This window comes from Stenella coeruleoalba (assembly GCF_951394435.1).
Source record: "Stenella coeruleoalba genome assembly, chromosome: 1".
In the NCBI taxonomy this organism is placed as follows: domain Eukaryota; kingdom Metazoa; phylum Chordata; class Mammalia; order Artiodactyla; family Delphinidae; genus Stenella; species Stenella coeruleoalba.
Window position 1 is genome coordinate 28939568 of NC_137169.1, and position 18869 is coordinate 28958436.

Sequence of the window (18869 nt, forward strand, 5' to 3'; positions counted from 1 at the left end):
CTCCCCCCACCCTGCCCAACTCAGGCTGAGCTAGAAGCTTCCTTCCCTGGGCTCCCACAGCCCTCTGTTCTTGCTGTTACTAGTTTTTCAAGACTACGTTTCAACTATTCATTCACAGGTCAGTCTCCCTTAACCAGACTGTGAGCTCCTTGAAATAAGAATAAGAATAGCTAACATTTACTGAACTCTTATTACGTGGCAGACATGGTTCTATGTGTTTTACATGTGTTAACTTTTTAAATCTTCACAACAACTCTATGTTATCACCCCTGTTTTATAGCTGAGAACACTGAGGCACAGAGAGGTTAAACAATGTGCCCAAGGTCACACAGCTACAAAGCTGCAGAGCTAGAATTTGAACTCAGGAATTCTGGCTCCAAAGCCCACTCTTAACTTCTATAATATAGGGTACTTGCCTCTCCAGGCAAGGACATTGCTGCTGTCATGTGGGGAATGAATGAATGAACGAACGAGGGCTATCTCCACTCTGTCTAGATCTAAGGGACAAACAACTGGCACAGCAGGGCCACCAAGCACTGGCCCAGCTCACAAGCACTGTTTACAAACAGGGGTTCTTTGGGCCTGACGACTACATATCCTGCTCTTCCTTATCTCATGCAAAGCTAAGTCAAGAGGGAAGGCGCCCAGCCCAGAGTGACTACCCTCTTCTTCACTGCTCTCAAAACCAAGCAAAGCCAACCGGTTTCCTCCAGTGACTTAATACAGAGCAAAGTCTATCTTGACAGCGAAGGCGGCTGTCATCTCTTCCTTCCGCCAACAAACGGGGATCAAACCTAGGAAGCGGGGGTGGCTGAGTACTCGGCGTCGGGAATCCCGATGCCCCCATCTACTGGCTGGAAGGTGGTGCCAAGCGGCGTGGGAATGGGAGGGCCTGAGAGGGCACAGCAGGTGAAACAGTGACCATAGCAGCAGGCTCTCTCCTTGGAAAAGGCCGGCCAAACGTAGCACCGGCAAGCAGAGAGCTCTGACCCGCACCTGAACACCTCCCGGGATTCGAAAATTCCCCAGCAGCGATGGTGCCCGTGCCAACGGGTGAGGGCTCCTGGAGGAAGCCCGGGCTGGTCCTATCTGGGGACTCGTTTCAACTTTCATGTCACTCTCGGGATCAGGAGGGCAGCGTGGAGAGGCAGAGGGTGTCTCTTGGGAAAAACCTGGCTGGTTCAAATCCGGCGCCTTCACTGACTGGCCGAGTGACTCCTGGCAAGGCTGGCAGTGCCACCTCCCGGGGCTGCGGCGGGACCGAGACTCCCCGCAGCCACCGGGTACCCGGCGCGCAGGAGCCCCCGCCCCCGCCGCCCGAGAAGGGCAGACCACAGCGGAGGACGGCACAGTCGCTGTTGCCATTTCTGTCGCAGCCGGACGGCCTCAGGCTGTCACCCCGGTCCCCGCGCTACAGCCGCTGAGGCCCACCCCACCAACCCGCACCCCCGGCCCGGCTCCCCGCTCCCGGACCCCTGCCCTCACCTTCCCCCGGTGCTCAGCGCTGCTCGCCCATAGTCCGTAGCCCGGAGCCGGGGCTGCTCAGCGCTCCGTCCCGGGGGGCCGGGGCCGGTCCAGGGGCGTGGGAGCCGCTCACCGTCGCCTCCCGGTGCAGCCGCCCGAGCCTCCGCCGCCGCTGCCGCCGCCTCCCTCCATGGCTGCGGCGCCGCCACCTGACAACGGAAGTGACGCACCGCCCCCTCCTCCCGGACGAGCTGCATCCCCGCCCCTTGCTCGTATCTACAGCCCACGGCGCAGGGATTGGGAGCCATCTTGACAATGGGCGGAAGCCTTCAGGCAAGAGGCCAGAATCCGATTGAGGATTGGTTCAGGGTAGGGTCCGAGCCGATATCTGGGAAACTATTGGACAAAGAGAACTTAAGGGGCGGTACTTACTGCTTAGCTATGTCTGCGGTGAGGTGGGGCCGGAGGCACCGCCCCCGCCCCTACTCCACTGAGCCTCGCGTGCCCTACCCTCGCCCTCCCGGGTCTGGAGATGTCTGCAGCAGTTGAAAGGTCGGCCAGTTGTAGTATATTTCTCAGAAAAGTGGCTCTTCCTTGACCCCCATTTCTCTCTTTCTGGAGCTTTGTGCGGCGAGCGCTGCCGTGAGGCTCAATCAATGATAGGAATTCCTGTCATAGCCCTCACAATTCATTTCCCTCTGGGGCCCTCGCTTTTGTAGAAACCAAGCTTCAGTCTGAAGATCCCTAGAGTCTCGACCAGGGAGGTTAACAGTGAAGAGTTCCTGTTAGCGATTCCAGCCACCTAACCTCAGCCCCTCCTGCTGCGGTTTCGGTCCCTTTCTCCTCCTCCTCCAGCAACCACGCCCTCCATGAATCAGCTTCTTGCACCAGCAGATGAGCCCTTTAAAGGGATTGCATCAGGCTGGTGACTCACTGGGGCCCTCTGAGAGCCTGGCTTCCCTCCGCTGGCATGCAGGAGCAGCTAGAAGGGCTCCGTGGTGGCAGCACAGCCACCATGGACCCACTCCTTTGTCTCCCAGGTGTGAGCCAGGGTGCTTGCCGCATATGACTGTCTAACCCCCGGGTGTCTTTCCAGCTGTGTCATTCTGTATCCATGTGGGCACATGTGTCCAAGCCTGTGTGCACACTGCTGGATTTCCTAGGGTGTGTGGCCAGGCACTTACGTGTATGCACGCATTTGTCATCTCCACACAGGCAGTGCCAGGACGTGAGAGTTGCTGTGAGTCTTGCTGCTTCCTCCTGTGTCCATCTCTTTGTCTCTGAATGTCTAGTGCACACTGAGCTGATGGGACTGAATAACAGTAGTAATCGAAACAGCTCCAGTATTATGTCACACACTGTGTTAAGCACTTTAGAGACATCAACGTTAAGGAGTCTGTTCACAGGTGAAGCAGCTAGAGCTCTGAGAGGGGAAGTAAACCGTCCAAAGACACATACAGCTAATAATGGCAGGGCTGTGATTTGAACCAAGTCTGGCAGATTCCAAAAAGGCTGGATTTGAGTACTTGCTGTGTCCCTTACAAGCTGAGTGACTATGTGCAAGTTATCCCCATCTGTCAACGTAGGGATAACACTTTGTGGGATCACTGTGAGGATCCACTGAGTGTGGAAAGGGCTTTTCACGGGACCTGGCGAATAAGAGTGCTCATACGTCTCTCCGTTACCGAGCTTCAGTGCAGCGGGGGACAGAAAGTCAGGCACAAAGAAGCGGGGCCCAGCCCCCCAAGCTCCTGTCTCTGACAAAGTGAAAAGCCTAGGGATTCCGGAAGCCCTGACTGACAGGAATGAGTGTTGGGTTTTCCAGAGCTCTAATTATCAGCTAGGTGAATCACTTAGAGCTGACACCACCATCCCCACCCTCAGGAGGCTCTCAGCCAATTCAAAATACAGAATTTTAACAAAGAGGAGGAGGAGGAAGAGAAAGAGAGGAGTAGGAGAGGTAATGAATAGAAAGGAAAGGTGCCAGCCAGAGGAAATGAAAAACTGTCACCAGGACACCAACAGGAGGAGACCGCTGCATCACACACGTGTGTGTGTGCACATGCGCGCGCGCGCACGCACACACACACACGGTGACATACTCTCCTGCTGGCTCCCCAACTCTGGGCATGCTGGCAGACGGTGCTGCCGTAACAAAGTGACGCCTGTCACAACAGCATGAGATGGTTGCTTGAGGATGTACCAGCAGATCTGCCTATTACAGAAGGAGAGGAGGAGACCTTCAACCCTGGGGAGCTTCCTCAGGCTCCTGGAACCCAGCGAACCCTTCCTACTGGCTGACTTCTGACTTCTCTTTGTGGCCAAGCCCCTAGACCCAAGGTATGGCAAGTTCCGAGTGCCAGGCCCACACCTGGAGGCTGGGTACCACCACTGTGAGCAGAGGCACCGCTTATCTTACCCGGTTGCCAGCATCGGGAGGGCTGGGAGGCAGAATAGTGTAGTGCAGTAGTAAAGATCATGGAGTTTCAGGCATACAGACCTGAGTTCAAATCCCCACCCTCCTCTTCACTGGCTCTTCGACCTTGAGCAAGTCACCTCACCTCTCTGGGCCTGTTTGTTCATCTGTAAAATGGGGCTACTAATATAAACCTCCAGGGTTGTTGTAATGATGAAATGAGATGATTCATTCATTCCACAAAGATTTATGGAGTGCCTGCTATGTGCAGAGCACTGAGCTGGATGCTAGAGATCCAGTGGGACCAAACAGACCACAGTTCTGCCCTCCTGGAGCACGTAGAGCCCCTGGCACAGGGCCTGGCACACAGTGAGATTCAACAAGCAGTCGCTATCTGTGATGACCATCTTGGCATTCTGCCATTACCTTAATCACAGGACCTGGCAGATGCCTCCACCTTCCCCCTGAGGAAAGTGGACCTCAGTTTCCTCAACTGTAAAATGACAGAGTTGGATTGGATCAGTGATTCCCAACCTTCTCACCTTGAAAGCTTCTTTTAGTATTTTCCATCCACATGAGCCTTGTATCCGATAAGATTTTGTCTCCCGTACAACCTGCATCGTCATTTCTTCCTTTTTATTCATTACAGCCTCGCATTACTGCCATAAGAGCTTGTGGTCAGAAGGAGCAAGCCAGTGTGACCACCACGCAGTTGGTATAACTCCAGCCCGAAGCGGAGACCAAGCTAGCTTGGGTAACCTTCACGTACTATGTGCTGTTTCTCTGGGTCCCTCTGGAACACTGATAAGAACTCAAGGGACTCCTGCTGCCCTCAGGGACCCTTCAGTTGGGGATGCCAGACTGGAACTCACTGAACTGGATGCTCTCCTGCAAGTCCCATCCAGCTGAGAGCTGGAGATGTCACATCACTCGTGTGGCCCCCGAGGAGATCTGAACTTCAAGCCATAGGCCACCCAGCTCTCTTCAGAGCCCTGGGAGTCTCCTCCCAGGAGTCTCCTCCCAAATGAGAGAGCATCCTGTACTCTTCTCTCCAAGGCCTGGAGGGGAGGGAGAGGAGGGGGCATGCCATCCCACCTGAGCACTCAGAATTCCGGGGGGCTCAGTCAGCAACTGGGATCCCCACATCGGTGTATGTGCGGGCTTGCACAAAGCCTGCAGCAATGAGCACAAAACCCAAACTCCGACGGGACGATGACATTTTGAAATACGTTTTTCATCTTTTCCTTGGTGTCCCTCCACCCTTCCCTTGCGCAGGTAGTTAGGACACTCTGCATACATTACGCCAGGAAACAAATGATACGACAGAATGCAGAGTTCATTTTTTGCTTCTGAATTCCAAGAGGCTTGCCTTCAGGGAGGAACGGAAAGAATTATCTGTGCAGATCCAAATTTAGAAAACCGTAACAAGGGGGATCTGGGAGACTGAGACTTTAGGGGGTGGTCCCTGAGAATAGAGAAGCTTCTCCTCAGCCTCTGAGTTAGAGGGCATCAGGGCCCGGGAAGCAGGAAGAGTTGTGCTCCTTTTCCTGGTGGAGCACCAAGAAGTAATAAAACCCTCTGAAGAAACAGCTGTGCGCTGCACTGGGGCAAACAGCGGGGCCTAACTAACCCAAGACCCTAGGAATTTCCTGGGCCTGAGTGGCCTGGAAAAAGTAGAGTAAGAATCTGAATACTGAGAGGGGGATGGGTCAGGAAGGAGCAACTCAGCAGCATCCCGAGCAGGCTGAAGACAGAAAACCAGTACAAAACTCGGACATCTCAGGGGATGCTAGTGTGACTGGACCGGACACCATCAGATCAGACTACCCTGCCCAAGCTTTGGCATCTTCAAAGGAAGTGCCCTAGAATTCAACCAATTCTGAGGAAAGTGATGGGGAACTCTGAATTGACTGCAATTAAGTTTCTGCCACTCTGGCTGAGTGAAGCCAAATATGAATTCAGTTGAGTTAGAGAAAATTCAATTTATATTTCTTACACACCTGAAATTGGAACCAGCTATACTCCTTAACCACAAGGCCCTGTATCATTTGCCTCATCCCCTTCCCATTTCTCCTGCCTCCCTCCCCTCTGTCAACAGTCACAAGGGTATTCTGTTATTGCCCCCAACCCCCAAGCTTTCTCACCTCAGGACCTTTGCACAGGCAATTTCCTCTGCCTTCCCTTGGCTGTTTAAATGGTACGCTCCATCTCAGTTTTTTTTTTTCTTTTTCTTTCTTTTCTTTCTTTCTTTCTCTTTCTTTTTCTTTCTTTCTTTCTTTCTTTCTTTCTTTCTCTTTTTATTAATTTTTATTAGAGTATAGTTGCTTTACAATGTTATGTTAGTTTCTGCTGTATACCAAAGTCAACCAGCTATATGTATACGTATATCCCCTCTTTTTTGGATTTCCTTCCTATTTAGGTCACCACAGAGCACTGAGTAGAGTTCCCTGTGCTATACAGTAGGTTCTCATTGGTTATCTATTTTATGCATAGTAGTGTATATATGTCAATCCCAATCTCCCAATTCATCCCACCCCCCCTTCTCAGTTTAACTTCTTCAGTCCATACTTTCTGAAATAAAACCGCCTATTTTCTCTCAAAGGGCCCTGTTTATTTCCTTCATGATGCCTATGTTTACTTTTGTTAGTCTCCCCCCTCAGAACATCAGCTCCCTGAGAGCAGGACCTCTGTCTTGATGTTCCCTCAGTAGCTAGCACTGTGACTCAAATTACTTGTGGAATGAATGACCCGTGGCTTGCCATAGCTTGGCGGGCACCGAGCTCCCTCCACCCCTGCACCTGGGCCCCTGCCAGCCTTTCCCAGCAATCCAGGACCAGATGCCGAGACCCATAACCTTGGGGCTTGAACACTTAGCTGTGCTCTACCCCAGGGACTCGTCATGAGTATGTCTCAGTGGACCCTGGTTCCCTCCCTCCCACCTGTCCTGCCAGTGCCTTGCCTCAGAACCATACAGACCCACTGGCATCTGTACACAATGCTTATGGAACATGTCCAGAGCCCCTCTTCCCAGCAACCCGTGCTAGCCCTACCACTTTGCTCTCTGGCCTGGGGGCTCTTCCTTGCTCTGCTCCCGATGTAAAAGCCTCAGACCTAGACCTCTCCTCCATCCTTAGGCCAAACTCCCAGCATGAGACCTCTTCAAGTTTGGGGGCATCTGCAGACACGTGGGAAATGTCTGCAAGGGAGGCTGTGCGTGGACTTCCCTCCGGTTCATCATTTACCGGAAGCAGTGGCTCTCTCCCCACTGGCTTTGAGAACATGGACGTTTCCACAGTGAGGAACCCCTTTCTGTGCCTGCCCTCTGGTTTCTCTTACCAGCAGTCTTCTTCTTGTGCTGCTCCCCTTAACTCTAGCTGTCAAAGGGGCCTGGAAACTCAGAGAAGTGGTTTTCTCCCTGCTAGGACCCAGTGTTCTCTCCGGAAGGCAAAGGGCAGAGTCTAAGTGCCTTCTGGGGCCTCTGGGAAATGAAGTAAATACAATAGGCAGAAGATTCATGGTGGGTGGGTGGGTGTGATAATGCAGATTCTCGGGTTCCAGGTTCTGTTTCAAATCTGGGGAGCCAGGAAGGTGGCTCTTCTAGACACATCTCAGTTGGTTCTGATGAGGTGGTCCAGGGACAACACTTGGACAGACTGGGCTAGAACGTGAATGCAGTGACCGTGGGCTGCCAGCGCCCAAATGAACACTCCTCTCCAATCTCCCTCAGGAAATGATTACCTCCTCTGCTAGATTCTAAGCCCCTCTCCAGAAGGGACCAAAGCTTATTGGACAATGTGTGCTCAGCAGAAGGCCTGGCACATGAAAGCTGCTGTGGACGTTTGTTTGACGAAGACAAACTCTCTGGTTCCAGAGGACAGAGCCACTTCTACCGAGATGGTGGCAGGGCTGGGACGGCTGCAAGGCAGCTACAACGAAGGCTGGGGTTCTAACCCCGAGAACGCCTTCTTCCCTGAAGACCCAATGACTCTCAGAATCGGAGCCTGATTTCTTGCTGTGGGATGAGCTCCCACACTTGAGGGGAGGGCCCAGGATTACTCCAGCCTCTCCACCTCAGGAAAGACCAATGAGACTAACAACCTCTTCAACAGGGAATCGGAACAGAAGAGCCGCTTTCCCCCTGACCAGACTGAAGGCCCCTCCTACGTTCTCAAGCTTTGCTGCATATTCGTATCACCTGGGAAACTTAAAAAAAAATCCCACTGCCCAGGCCACACCTCATACCAAGTAAATCCAAATAGGTGAGGGTGAGATAGGTGATTCCAATGTGCAGTCCTGCTTGCGACCCAGCACCCTACGACACAGGACCAGCAGGGAGCCCAGTGCAGAGGGAAAAGCATGAGGCACAGACCTGTTTGCATCCCACTTAGTTTTGTGAGAAAAAAACCGCAATTACAAGAGAAGTGGGGATGCTCAGGCCGAGCACATTTAACAGTCTTCACTGGGAGAGGGCTGAAAGCTATCTGACACATTCCCTAAACCAGTAAATCAGAGATTCAGATAAATAATGATCCAAAGGGGGCACTGTCATCTACCCCAAGGCCACAGACAGATAACTAGAATTCTGGGTCCCAGGGTGAGTCTGGCAGGTGGGACCCTGTGAAAGGCAGCTGTGACAGGTGATGTCTGTCAGACACCAGCTTCTGGACTGGCCCTCCTCCCTTTCCAGGTTCTGGGCGGGGAGGGAGAGTAGGCTTTGGCTCAGTAGAACTCTGGAGGAACCTGAGTGGGGACCAGGGCTGGCTGAGGGGACAGGCTCACTTATAGCTCTTGGAGGGAAATTCCCGCCGGCCTTTCCCCTTGCCGCCGAAGTTGCGCACCCGATGGATGACCTGCAGCTGCTGCTCAATGGTCGCGGTGATGTTCACATCATCGGGGATGTGGACGTAACGGACATTGCGGCCTGTCACAAAGAGGTCATCCAGCTCGACCTGATGCCCCCAACGGTCCGTGTAGGTGACCTGGGCCAGGCGGATGTTCATGAAAGCATCGACGTTGTCTATGCGTCCGCGGGCCATGCTCTCATCCCGCAGGTCCACGGTGGTGACCTGGCCCTGGAGGCCCTGCAGCAGGATGATCAGGCTGTTCTCGGAGATGGTCCGCTCCTTCACTGAGTGGCTCACTGCCATCCTTCCACACTGCGCTGCTCGCTCTGGGAGGGGCACACAGAGGGGAGCTGTGGCAGGCTAGCGGGTGCAGGTGTTAACTCATCTCCACCAGGTGTTAGCACAAAATCCCCAGCCCAGACATTCCCAAGTCTGCCCACCTCCCCAATTTCTGTGTCTATGGAGCACCCTTAGGTGCTTCAGGTACACACCTCATAGAATCCTCACAACACCTTGCAAGCCAAGGATCACTTATACTCACTTTATAAATGAGGAAAGTATGGCCGGGAGAGGTTAAGTCACTTGCCCAAGGTCACACAGGTGATAAGCGGAGGTGCTGGGATTCAAACCCATCTCTGCCTGACTCTAAACCCCACACCAGTGGTTCTGAACCCTCACTGTATGTTAGAATCATCCGCTGAGTTTTTACCTGGCTGCCACACCCCAGAGGTTCTGATTCATTTGGTCAGGGGTGGGTCCCAGGTATCCTATTTTTTAAAAGCTCCCCAGGTAATTCTAATGTGCATCTGAGTTTGAGAACCACTGCTCTCAAGTGTAGTTTACACCCTTGCTACCCAGGCACTTGTTAGAAATACAGAGTCTCCAGGCTTTCCCCAGACCTACTTAGAGAATCTGCATTTTAACGTGACCCCAGGTGAACCACCAGTTCTCAAACAATCGCCTGCATCAGAATCACCTGGAGAACGTGTTAAAACACAGATTGCTGGGCCCACCTTTCAGTTTCTGACTCAGTCGGTCTGAGGTGGGGCCCAAGAATGGGCACTTCTAAAATATTCTCAGTTGATGCTGATGTTACTGGCCTGGGGCGCACTGAGAACGACTGGTCTACAGGATGCTGCCAACATGTAACCAGAAATTTAGATAATTGATTGAAAACAAGAAATGGCAGCATATACAGCACATATGTTTTGAAGGTAGAGAAATGGAGGTTCGACTCCCCACTCCACCCACACTCTGTAAACGTAAGACAGTTACTTAATGTCTCTGAACCTGTTTCCACGTCTATTGAACCATAGGCTAAATGAGGCTAACAAGCTCTCACCACACTGAATGTATTTTCCTTTGCTTTCGATTATGCCCTGATGCTGTATTAATGTAACTTTGTCTTATCTATCCTCCATTTTCAGACCCTGAGTGCAAGTTGGTGGAACTTTCTTTTCTTTCCTTAAGACCTCACGCAGGATACCGAAAGGGCTGTGCAGGGTGGCATTAAGTGTGGCAAGCTACCCATACCACTGACGAGAGGCTAGGAGCTGGGCCGGCCGACTCTAACGACCCCACCCAGGCTTCACCAGGAGGACGTGTCCAAGCAAGGGTTTGGGGCAGCACAGTGACTGCAAAGAGGCAGGTCTGGTCTGCGAGGACGGGCTCGGCCACTTCCTAGGAGGGCGACCTCGAGCAAGCCACTTGGCTTCTTCAAGCCTGTTAGCCAATCCCTAAAAGGGGGATGGTGATCACCCTTTACTCACAGAGCGTGGGAGTGGGCTTGGGTGAGGAGCTACGCTCAGCAATCGGGAGGAAAACGCTGGCCCCGCTCCCGCCGCCTCCGCGGCTCCTGGTTCCCCAGCGTTCCGCCCCTGGCTCCCGGACCCACCGCGAGCGTTCCTTCCGCTGTCCCGCTGCGCGTCGCCGCCGAAACTAGCGAGCGCCTAGCCGGGCTGCTCCTCTCCCGCGGCCGAACTGAGAAGCCATGGCAACCGAGGGGCCGCTCTGCCCTCCCGGAGCATCGAGAGCGCGGCTGCGCGCAGGGCCCGCGACCCCGCGGTGGGCCCGGAACTACAATCCCCAGAAGGCCTCGCGGGCGCGTGACTCGCGCTCCTGCAGCCGCGGCCTACGTCATTGGATTCGCTCCTATTTTGGAGTCATTCTTCCGTTCAGCGAATCCGGTCGCCCCTCCTCGGCAGTTCCCGAACCCCCGCGAATACCGAAACCAGGGATGCTCAAGTCCCTTTTAGGAAGTGGCGTCGTATAGGAGGGTTCCGCATTCGCGGATACGGAGGGCCAGCTGTATTCATTGAACCTTCACCGTGTGTCGGACACTTTCCCAGGCTCTGGTCGTAGGGGTGACCAAGGAGACAAGCTCCGTGATCTGATGACCCGACCCTTAAATCTACTGGGGCGGGGGGAGGCGGGGGGAGGCGGGGGAGGCGGGGGAGTCGCCTATGAGAAAAAGAAAATTATGATAAAATTTCTTCAGAGAATTAAAACGGGTCAATGTTATAGTGACTGGGTGACTTTTTATTGGACGGTCAGGGGTGTCCTGAGAAGGTGACATTTGACATCTGAGTTGAGATGAATTACATGAAGCCAAGCTTGTGAACGCTAGGAGAAGAGCATTGCAGTTAGAGGGAACAGTTTGTGCAAAGGACCTGGTGCAAATGAGCTTGACAATTTGGAAAAGCGGAAAGGCCAGTAAGACTGGGAAGAGTAGTGTGACAAGAAGTCGGAGAGGAAGGCAACAGCCAGGGTATTTAGGATTTTGCAAGCCAAGGTAAGGCGTTTGGATTTCTGGATTAGGAGTGCAGGCTCTGGAGGCTGTGCCTGGGTTTAAATCTGCCCCTTGTTAACTGTGTGACTTTAGACAAGTTAATTATCCTCTTTGTGCCTCAGGTTTCCTCATCTGGAAACCCGTTACTGGAAGTGCAACGATAGGCCATCAAAGGAGAGTGACAGGATCTAATTTACTTTTTAAAAGGTCATTCTGTATAGCCTTGGAAAAGCTGCTTATCTTTCTGCAGCCTCAATTTCATTAGAAGAAAACAAAACATACCGACTAACTCAGAGAATTGTTTTAAGGTTTGAGTGACCTTCATTAATGTGTGAAAGCACCTGGCACACAGGAGCTCAATACGAGTTAGGTTTGTGTCATTCCTTTATCCTCTCATTCACTGGTTTCCACCTTCCCCAGGAGCCTTCTCTTTTTACCAGTCATCTCCAGTCATCACAGAGACCGCTCCTTATCCTAAAAATTGAAATTGTCTTTCTCCTCCATGCATGCTACTCTTGTTTTCCTACCTTCCACAGTAGAACTTCTCAGGAGAGGCCTCTATATCAGTGGTTCTCCAGTTGCAGTCCCTTTTCCAACCTTACTTCTGTGTGAGACTGGATTTTCTTCATGTACTTCAGCCGAAACAACATAGCACAATGGGCTGAATGCAGAAGCAGATATGAGAATCCGACTGTCTTCTACTGTGATAGACATTAAAGAGATTTGCAAAACTATGAAGCAGTGTCACTCTTCTCACCATATTTTTTCTTTTGGAAAATATAGTTATTTTAAAATAAAAATATGTTAATGGGTCTGTTGTTATTTAAAAGAGAATTAATATTAAAATTTTAATTTCATAGATATGTGATTACCATATATATATATATACACACACACACACACACACACACATATATATATCCCCCACATAAACAAACACTTTTGGGGGTTTTCAATAATTTTTTTAAAAATAAATTTATTTATTTATTTTTGGTTGCATTGGGTCTCCGTTGCTGAGTGTGGGCTTTCTCTAGTTGCAGCGAGCGGGGGCTACTCTTCGTTGTGGTGCGTGGGCTTCTCATTGCGGGCTTCTCTTGTTGCAGAGCACGGACTCTAGGCACGCGGGCTTCAGTAGTTGTGGCACGTGGGCTCAGTAGTTGTGGCTCACGGGCTCTAGAGCACAGCCTCAGAAGTTGTGGCACACGGGCCTAGCTGCTCTGCGGCATGTGGGATCTTCCTGGAACAGGGCTCGAACCCGTGTCCCCTGCATTTGCAGGCGGATTCTGAACCACTGCACCACCAGGGAAGTCCCTTCAATAATTTTTAAGAGTACAAAAGTGTCCGGAGACTGAAAGTTTGAGAACTGCTGCTCTATCCTGAAGGCTTTCACCTACTCACTCACCTCACTGTAATCTGGCTTCTTCTCGAGTACTTTGAGTTCTACTCCCATTAACTTCTCTGAAGAAGGTTACTAATGATTTCCTTGTTCTTAAGAGAACCTCTATCTCTTTCTTAGTCCTTACTTCCATGATCCTTCTCAGTGATTGACCATACTGACCATCGTCCTCCTTGGTAATTTTTTTTCCCCTGGGGCTTTGTATCACTTGGTTTCACCCATTTCTCTGATTGTTTCTTCTCCATCTCTCTTTTTTTAACCCCACTTCATTCTGCTCCCTAAACATGTGTGCTTTTTCTGGGGCTGTATTCCTGGCCCAGCTCTCTTCTTGGTCGAGTATCTCTTTGCCACCTACTACTATATGCTGAATTTCTGTCTACATCTCTAGCCCAGAGTGCTCCACAGAAGACCTCCATTTCCCAGCTGTCTGTTGCTTATTCTCACATGTGTCACTGGTACATGGAACTGAGCGTGTCTATAGGACAAGTTCATCAGGTCCTTCCCAAATGAATTGCTACTCTGAATTTTTCTATTTCTGTGGTTGCTACCACCATTTTTCAACTACCCAAGTTGGGCACCTTGAATAAGCTTGACAACTTCTATCATTTCCGGATTCACCCACATCTGTCACAGTCACTGAACTCTGAAGATTCTTTGGAATTTGTCTCCCAGCCTTCACTTGCCTTTTTATTCTGACTGCCACCATTCTAGTTGAGACCCTCTTTTTCTCATTTAATTCATTATAAAAGCCATCTTACTGGTCTTTGTGTCCCATGATCCTTTGCGAACAGATTCAAAGTACAGTTATGATCTTACTTACCTGCTAAGAAAAAAATCAATTCACTAGCAGAATAAAGTTTCCAGTGCTGACATTGATTTGATTCCAACTTACCTTCCAGCTGAATCTCCTTCAGGTTCTCTACCCAAACTCTCCAACCAGTGTTTCTTAAAGTGTAGTCTGGGAATCAGTTGCCTTAAAGTTATCTGGAATGCTTGTTAAACCCAACCCCACACCTACAGACTCAGGAGTGGAGCTCGGGGATCTGCACATCTAACAGTGTACACTACAATTGGAGACCTGCTGCCCTCCTTTCTAGTCAGACTCAGCAACCCCCAGACAAGCCCTGCACTCTTGTCTCTGCCTTTGCTATCCTGCTCCATCTGCCTGGGATCTTCTCTTTTTATCTATAGATGTTAAGTCCAATCCCTCCTTCAAAGGCTGGCTCCATTGCTGTACCTTTCTGAAGTCTTCCCTGATTACCCCAATTGGGAGTGGCGCTGATATCGTATTGCTTGGTATATGTTTGCTGGTTGCATGCAGTTTCACCATAGTTATTTACGTAAATCTTGTTTCTCCTGCTCATCTCTTGGGTGTTGAGACAGGGAGAAGGTCCTAAGAGGCACAAATGCTTCACCCTACAAACAGCAGTTGCAGGAGGGACTGGTTTTATGAATGTGGTGAGAAGGTGATGGGGATCTGAATGAATTGGTGGCAGTGGGGTGGAAAGAAGGGATGAATGTTACAGACTCTGAAGAGAGCTAATCAGAATCCTTGGGGGCTGATTAAATCTGGAGCGTGGTTTGCAGAGGGGGAATCAATGATTTAAATTTTAACACTGTGTATCCAGAGAGGTGGTGGTCCATTGATAGGAATAAGAGGGTTGGGGGGTCATGCCTGTGGAGGGTATCTCAGTTTTTGGCTACTCAGCCACCGAACTCCTTTCCCATTTGGGGAAATCTGACATTCTATGAATTTCAGTGGGAGGTGAGGTTCTGCTTCCCACTCCAGATGATTTAAAGGCCTTGTCAGGTATGGCATGGGCTTGTGACATAAACTCAGGCATTATCAGATTCTAAATCTGGAGCAAGTGACATGAACCAGCAGGAACTGTTTAGGCTCCGTCCTGGTGTCTGCGTCATCCAGTACCTCATTCCTGGGGGTGCTGCTGGTGCTGGAGTGCTTTCCTATGCTGCCTGCCCTTCCTCGGTTCCTGGCCATTTCCCATGGTCCTTCAGTCTTCCTGACAACTGTGAGTTGCCTGAAGGCACTTTCAGTAGATTCCTTCTCTACCTAAGTAGCCAGAATTACTTCCAATTTTTTTTGCAACCTCAAACCCAGACAAGGGTCCACTTGAATTGAGTTCAAGAGCCTTGAATTTCCCTGTTCCCTTTAGATGAGCTCTGTTGCGGTTCTGTATCCCTTTGTCAGAGGATCACAGAATCCTGAGAGTTAGGGCGATTCCTAGGTCACCTGCTCCAACTTACCACCCAGAGTCCAAATTGCCACTCCACCCCCCCACAGATCCCCCTGTAACCACTGCCCGAGACTCCAGTGACCAGCAGCTCACTCCTGTGCCAGCTGTTTTACTCCATTGTTGAGAAGTTTTGGGTAACTTCTACCCATCACTTCTGGTTCTTTTCTATGGAGAACTGTCTTATTTCGTATTATATTTAAGAAGTTTCTTCATGCCTTTCAAAAGTGAAATAAACGTCCTGAATAAATAAAAATGACGTCAGTGTTAGACACTAAGCTTAGGGTGATGGAGCGTCTCAGGGAAAGTGAGTCTGCAGTCAAGGTGAGGTGGGGGATACAGAGATTTGTGAGTTAATAGTACTGGTTGAAAATAATGGCCTCTCTGAAAAAAGGGATGCAAAACAATTTGCAGAAGAGTGCAGACTGAGCACTGCAGGGCACATGAAACATTTGGTCAGCACGGGGCAAGAGCACTGGGGTGAGGGTAAGGGACAGGGTGAAGGTGAGAAATGGAGTGTGCGAGACAGATGAGGTGAGAGTGAGGATGGGGGTGGGGGAAAACGCCAGGGATGAAATAAGGATCCTCCAGCAGTTGCCCTGGCCGTTCTGACAGACTTAGAAACAGCTACATTAATGCCTGCATCAAAGACGGGCCGTCCTCAATCAGAAGCCACCGGGGGAGAGAGGAGAAGTGTGGTCAGAAATCACTAGGGTCTGGGACTTTCCTGGTGGTCCAGTGATTAACACTCCGCAATTCCACTGCAGGGGGCATGGGTTCGATCCCTGGTCGGGGAACTAAGATCCTGCAAGTGGGCCTGGCGTGGCTGGTGGGGTGGGAGAAAGAAAAGAAATTATTAAGATTGGAGCCCCCGAGGCAAGGGTGAGAGTTTTAGGAAGAAAAGGGTCTTGAGCAGGGCCAAGGAGAATGGGGAGCAGAGAAGGTGGTGGGGGGTCCAGCAAAGTGGAGGCCTGGAGACTTGAGAAGGGACCTACCTGTGTAGTGGCAGGAGCTATGGGGGGCAGGAGGGAGGAAGGCGAGGCAGCTCGGAAGACTGTAGAGCTGGTGAGTGAGCTGAGGAGGCCCTGGAGGAGCAGAGGCCGTGCTGCGTGGGAGCGGCTTGGACCGAGGAGCTCCCCGGCTGCCATTTGGTGAACTTTTAAAAACACTTAATTAATTAATTAATTTTTGACTGCGTTGGGTCTTCATTGCTGCACACGGGCTTTCTCCAGTTGCGGCGAGCGGGGGCTACTCTTCGTTGCTGTGTGCAGGCTTCTCATGGCGGTGGTTTCTCTTGTTGCAGGGCACGGGCTCTGGGCACGGGGGCTTCAGTAGTTTTGGCTCGCGGGCTCAGTAGTTGTGGCTCGTGGGCTCTAGAGCGCAGGCTCAGTAATTGTGGCGCACAGGCTTAGCTGGTCTGAGGCATGTGGGATCTTCCCGGACCAGGGATGGAACCTGTATCCCCTGCAGTGGCAGGCGGATTCTTAACCACTGCACCACCAGGGAAGTCCCTGGTGAACTTCTGAGGTGCAGAAAGAGGTCTGGGTAGGGAAAAAGAGATAAAAGATGTGGTGAGGTAGAGAGGAGATGCGAGGGAGGGCATCTGACACAGGTATTATCTTCTCAGTTGTAACTGAAGCTGAGAGGCCTTCTGGATATCCAGAAAACCCAAGTCAATCATCCTTGACCTTCCCCTTGAATACTTGAAAAAAAAGTCAGCCCCTGGGGAATTTTATAAAGAGCAGGAGGGTGGAGTGATCTGAAGCCAATGTGCACATCTAGGATTTAGGAGTCTTGGGTCTGCCCCGAGCTCTATAAAGCTTTGTTTATAATACTTATTTTATCCTTTGTGTGTTTTAAAGTTGTATGTATCAAGTATCCCTAAAATAAAGACACAATATTTGAAGTTTATAGACAGTGGTTTTGGATGAATTATGTAAGAGATGGGAATTTAAACAACTTCCTTTATTGTAATTTCAGCTGTCTCTGTGACTTTCAAGAAGTCACTTTTCTTTTCTTCCTCTTATTTTTCTCCCAGGATACTGGGACTAGTGTTAATGACCTGGCAGGTCCTTCACCTTCATAATGAAATTAAAAAAAAAAAAAAAAAAAAGGCCACACCTAGTGGTGTGGCCTCGCTAGGCCTCAGGCAGCTGGGGTTTCCTGTGGTTCTGGGAACTAATAGAGAAGGTAATGTTATTTTTGACATCAGAGGAGCGACTGGCCGGAAACAAAAAGAACACAGCATTGTGTATGTGGGGTGGTGGGGGGTGTTAAGGGGATCAAGTAATTCAGAATAATCTCTGTCGGCCCTTCGAACGCATCTTGACCTTCTCATCTGGAAAGAGGTGGCTGTGATCTGAGAATTTGCTTCAGGTTGAATCATGAAACTAGGCAGGGAAGATTCAACTGTGAAGAGGGTTCTCCAGCCCAGTCCCTTGAAAACACTTCTTTTCACTCCCTCTGCTGCCAGCTGTCCAGGAATGTGGCAGCTGACGAGTTTTCCAGGGCATAATTCAAAGGGAGGAAGGGGGAGGTAAACAGTGTATCAGTTTTTGGATTTTAATTTGGGTTTTTACGATTCGGTATTATGCTAATATATATATTTTTTTCCCCCTAAGATTTTCATTTGTCTTTCTGTGGTTTCCTGAGGCTTCAGTTGGTCTCCATGGATGTAAACCAGAGTGACAAAACAGGTGGAAGAGGATGAGGGAATCTGATCCTGTTCAGACTTGGGGATCTCCAGGATCTGGTTATGATGTTTGAATTTGTTTCTCGCCTACCAGGATCTGGATCAAAGGAAAAAAGTGAGTTTATCTTTTAAAATTGTTACATACTTATGTGGACTGCATGGGATGACTTTCATCCTAGAACTAAGGGTTAAATACATTTCCTCCTTTTTTTCTTCCCCTTCACTCTCAATTTTTATTGCATCTTTCTTCTGGGAGCCATTAAAGTACTTTTGTTCGGAAGGCTTTTCTAGTGCTTTGCCTTGCATGTTCTACGGGGCCTTCCAACACTATGATAAGAACAAGAGCAGGACAGTTTAAAACTTAGTTGAGAAGAGGTTAAGTCACAGAATTGCTGAAAGAGAGCAGATATACTCCCAAAGCATGGAGTGGGGTGGGGGAGTGCGGCGTGGGGTAAAATTCCAGTTCTCAGACCCGACCTGGGGCAGGGGCTAAGAATCTGTAAACTCAGCAACTTAGCTGGGGCAAGCTGGCTTTGAGTCAATGAACTAGTTCTTTTCCTTTCTTACAGATGAGAGAACTGAGGCTCGGGGAGGGTAACTGCCTAAGACGCCGTGGTGAATTCGGGGAAGGGATGGGGACCACGGTGTGCCTTCCCTCGGAGCGCACTGGGCACTGTTGTGTGACACCCTCAGACCCCGTGGCCTGGTGTTAAATGAACAATGATGCCTTGTCAGTACTCAGGCCACATTCTTGCCCGGGTAATCCTTGCCTTCTCTTTCCTTTGCTCCCTCCCGACTCCCCTGCTTTCTCTGGGTACCCTGAATCACCATGCAGATAAACTTGTTTTTCTCAACATTTGTGCAAGTCTAGAGACATGAAACCCAAAGACTGCCTCATCACCAGGCTGCCTTACCAGAGACCTGTATCTTGTTTATTCACTGAGAGAACAGATAGGTTTGAAATCATCAGCACGGCTCTGGGATAGGTGGAGGCAGGAGGCTGCTTCTCAGCAGCCC

At 50.4% G+C, this 18869-nt stretch overlaps 2 protein-coding genes across 6 annotated transcripts in view; both read right to left on the reverse strand.

Moving 5' to 3' along the window:
- Positions 1-1979, reverse strand: part of STK40 (serine/threonine kinase 40) — a 38649-nt gene extending 36670 nt beyond the window's left edge. For 3 of the 4 annotated variants that reach the window (XR_013830121.1, XM_079933596.1, XM_079933597.1), the window contains exon 1: positions 1486-1663. The gene's annotated coding sequence lies outside the window, so the exon portion shown is untranslated. Of the gene's footprint in view, positions 1-1485; positions 1664-1896 lie in introns of those variants that run through there. The other variant, XM_079933599.1, reaches the window with a different exon arrangement.
- A 6310-nt stretch (positions 1980-8289) lies between these two features.
- On the reverse strand, positions 8290-10733 carry LSM10 (LSM10, U7 small nuclear RNA associated). Of its 2 annotated transcripts, none has more exons than XM_079937574.1 (2): positions 10619-10733; positions 8290-9050 (listed from the first exon to the last, which is right to left on the reverse strand). In XM_079937574.1, the coding sequence occupies exon 2, from the start codon at positions 9025-9027 to the stop codon at positions 8656-8658; it is 372 nt and encodes a 123-aa protein (XP_079793700.1). In that variant the 5' UTR covers positions 9028-9050; positions 10619-10733; the 3' UTR covers positions 8290-8655. The 2 variants fall into 2 exon arrangements, with proteins under 2 accessions (XP_079793700.1, XP_079793699.1); XM_079937573.1 differs by having other exon boundaries at positions 10494-10730.
- Between the last annotated feature and the right edge of the window lie 8136 nt (positions 10734-18869).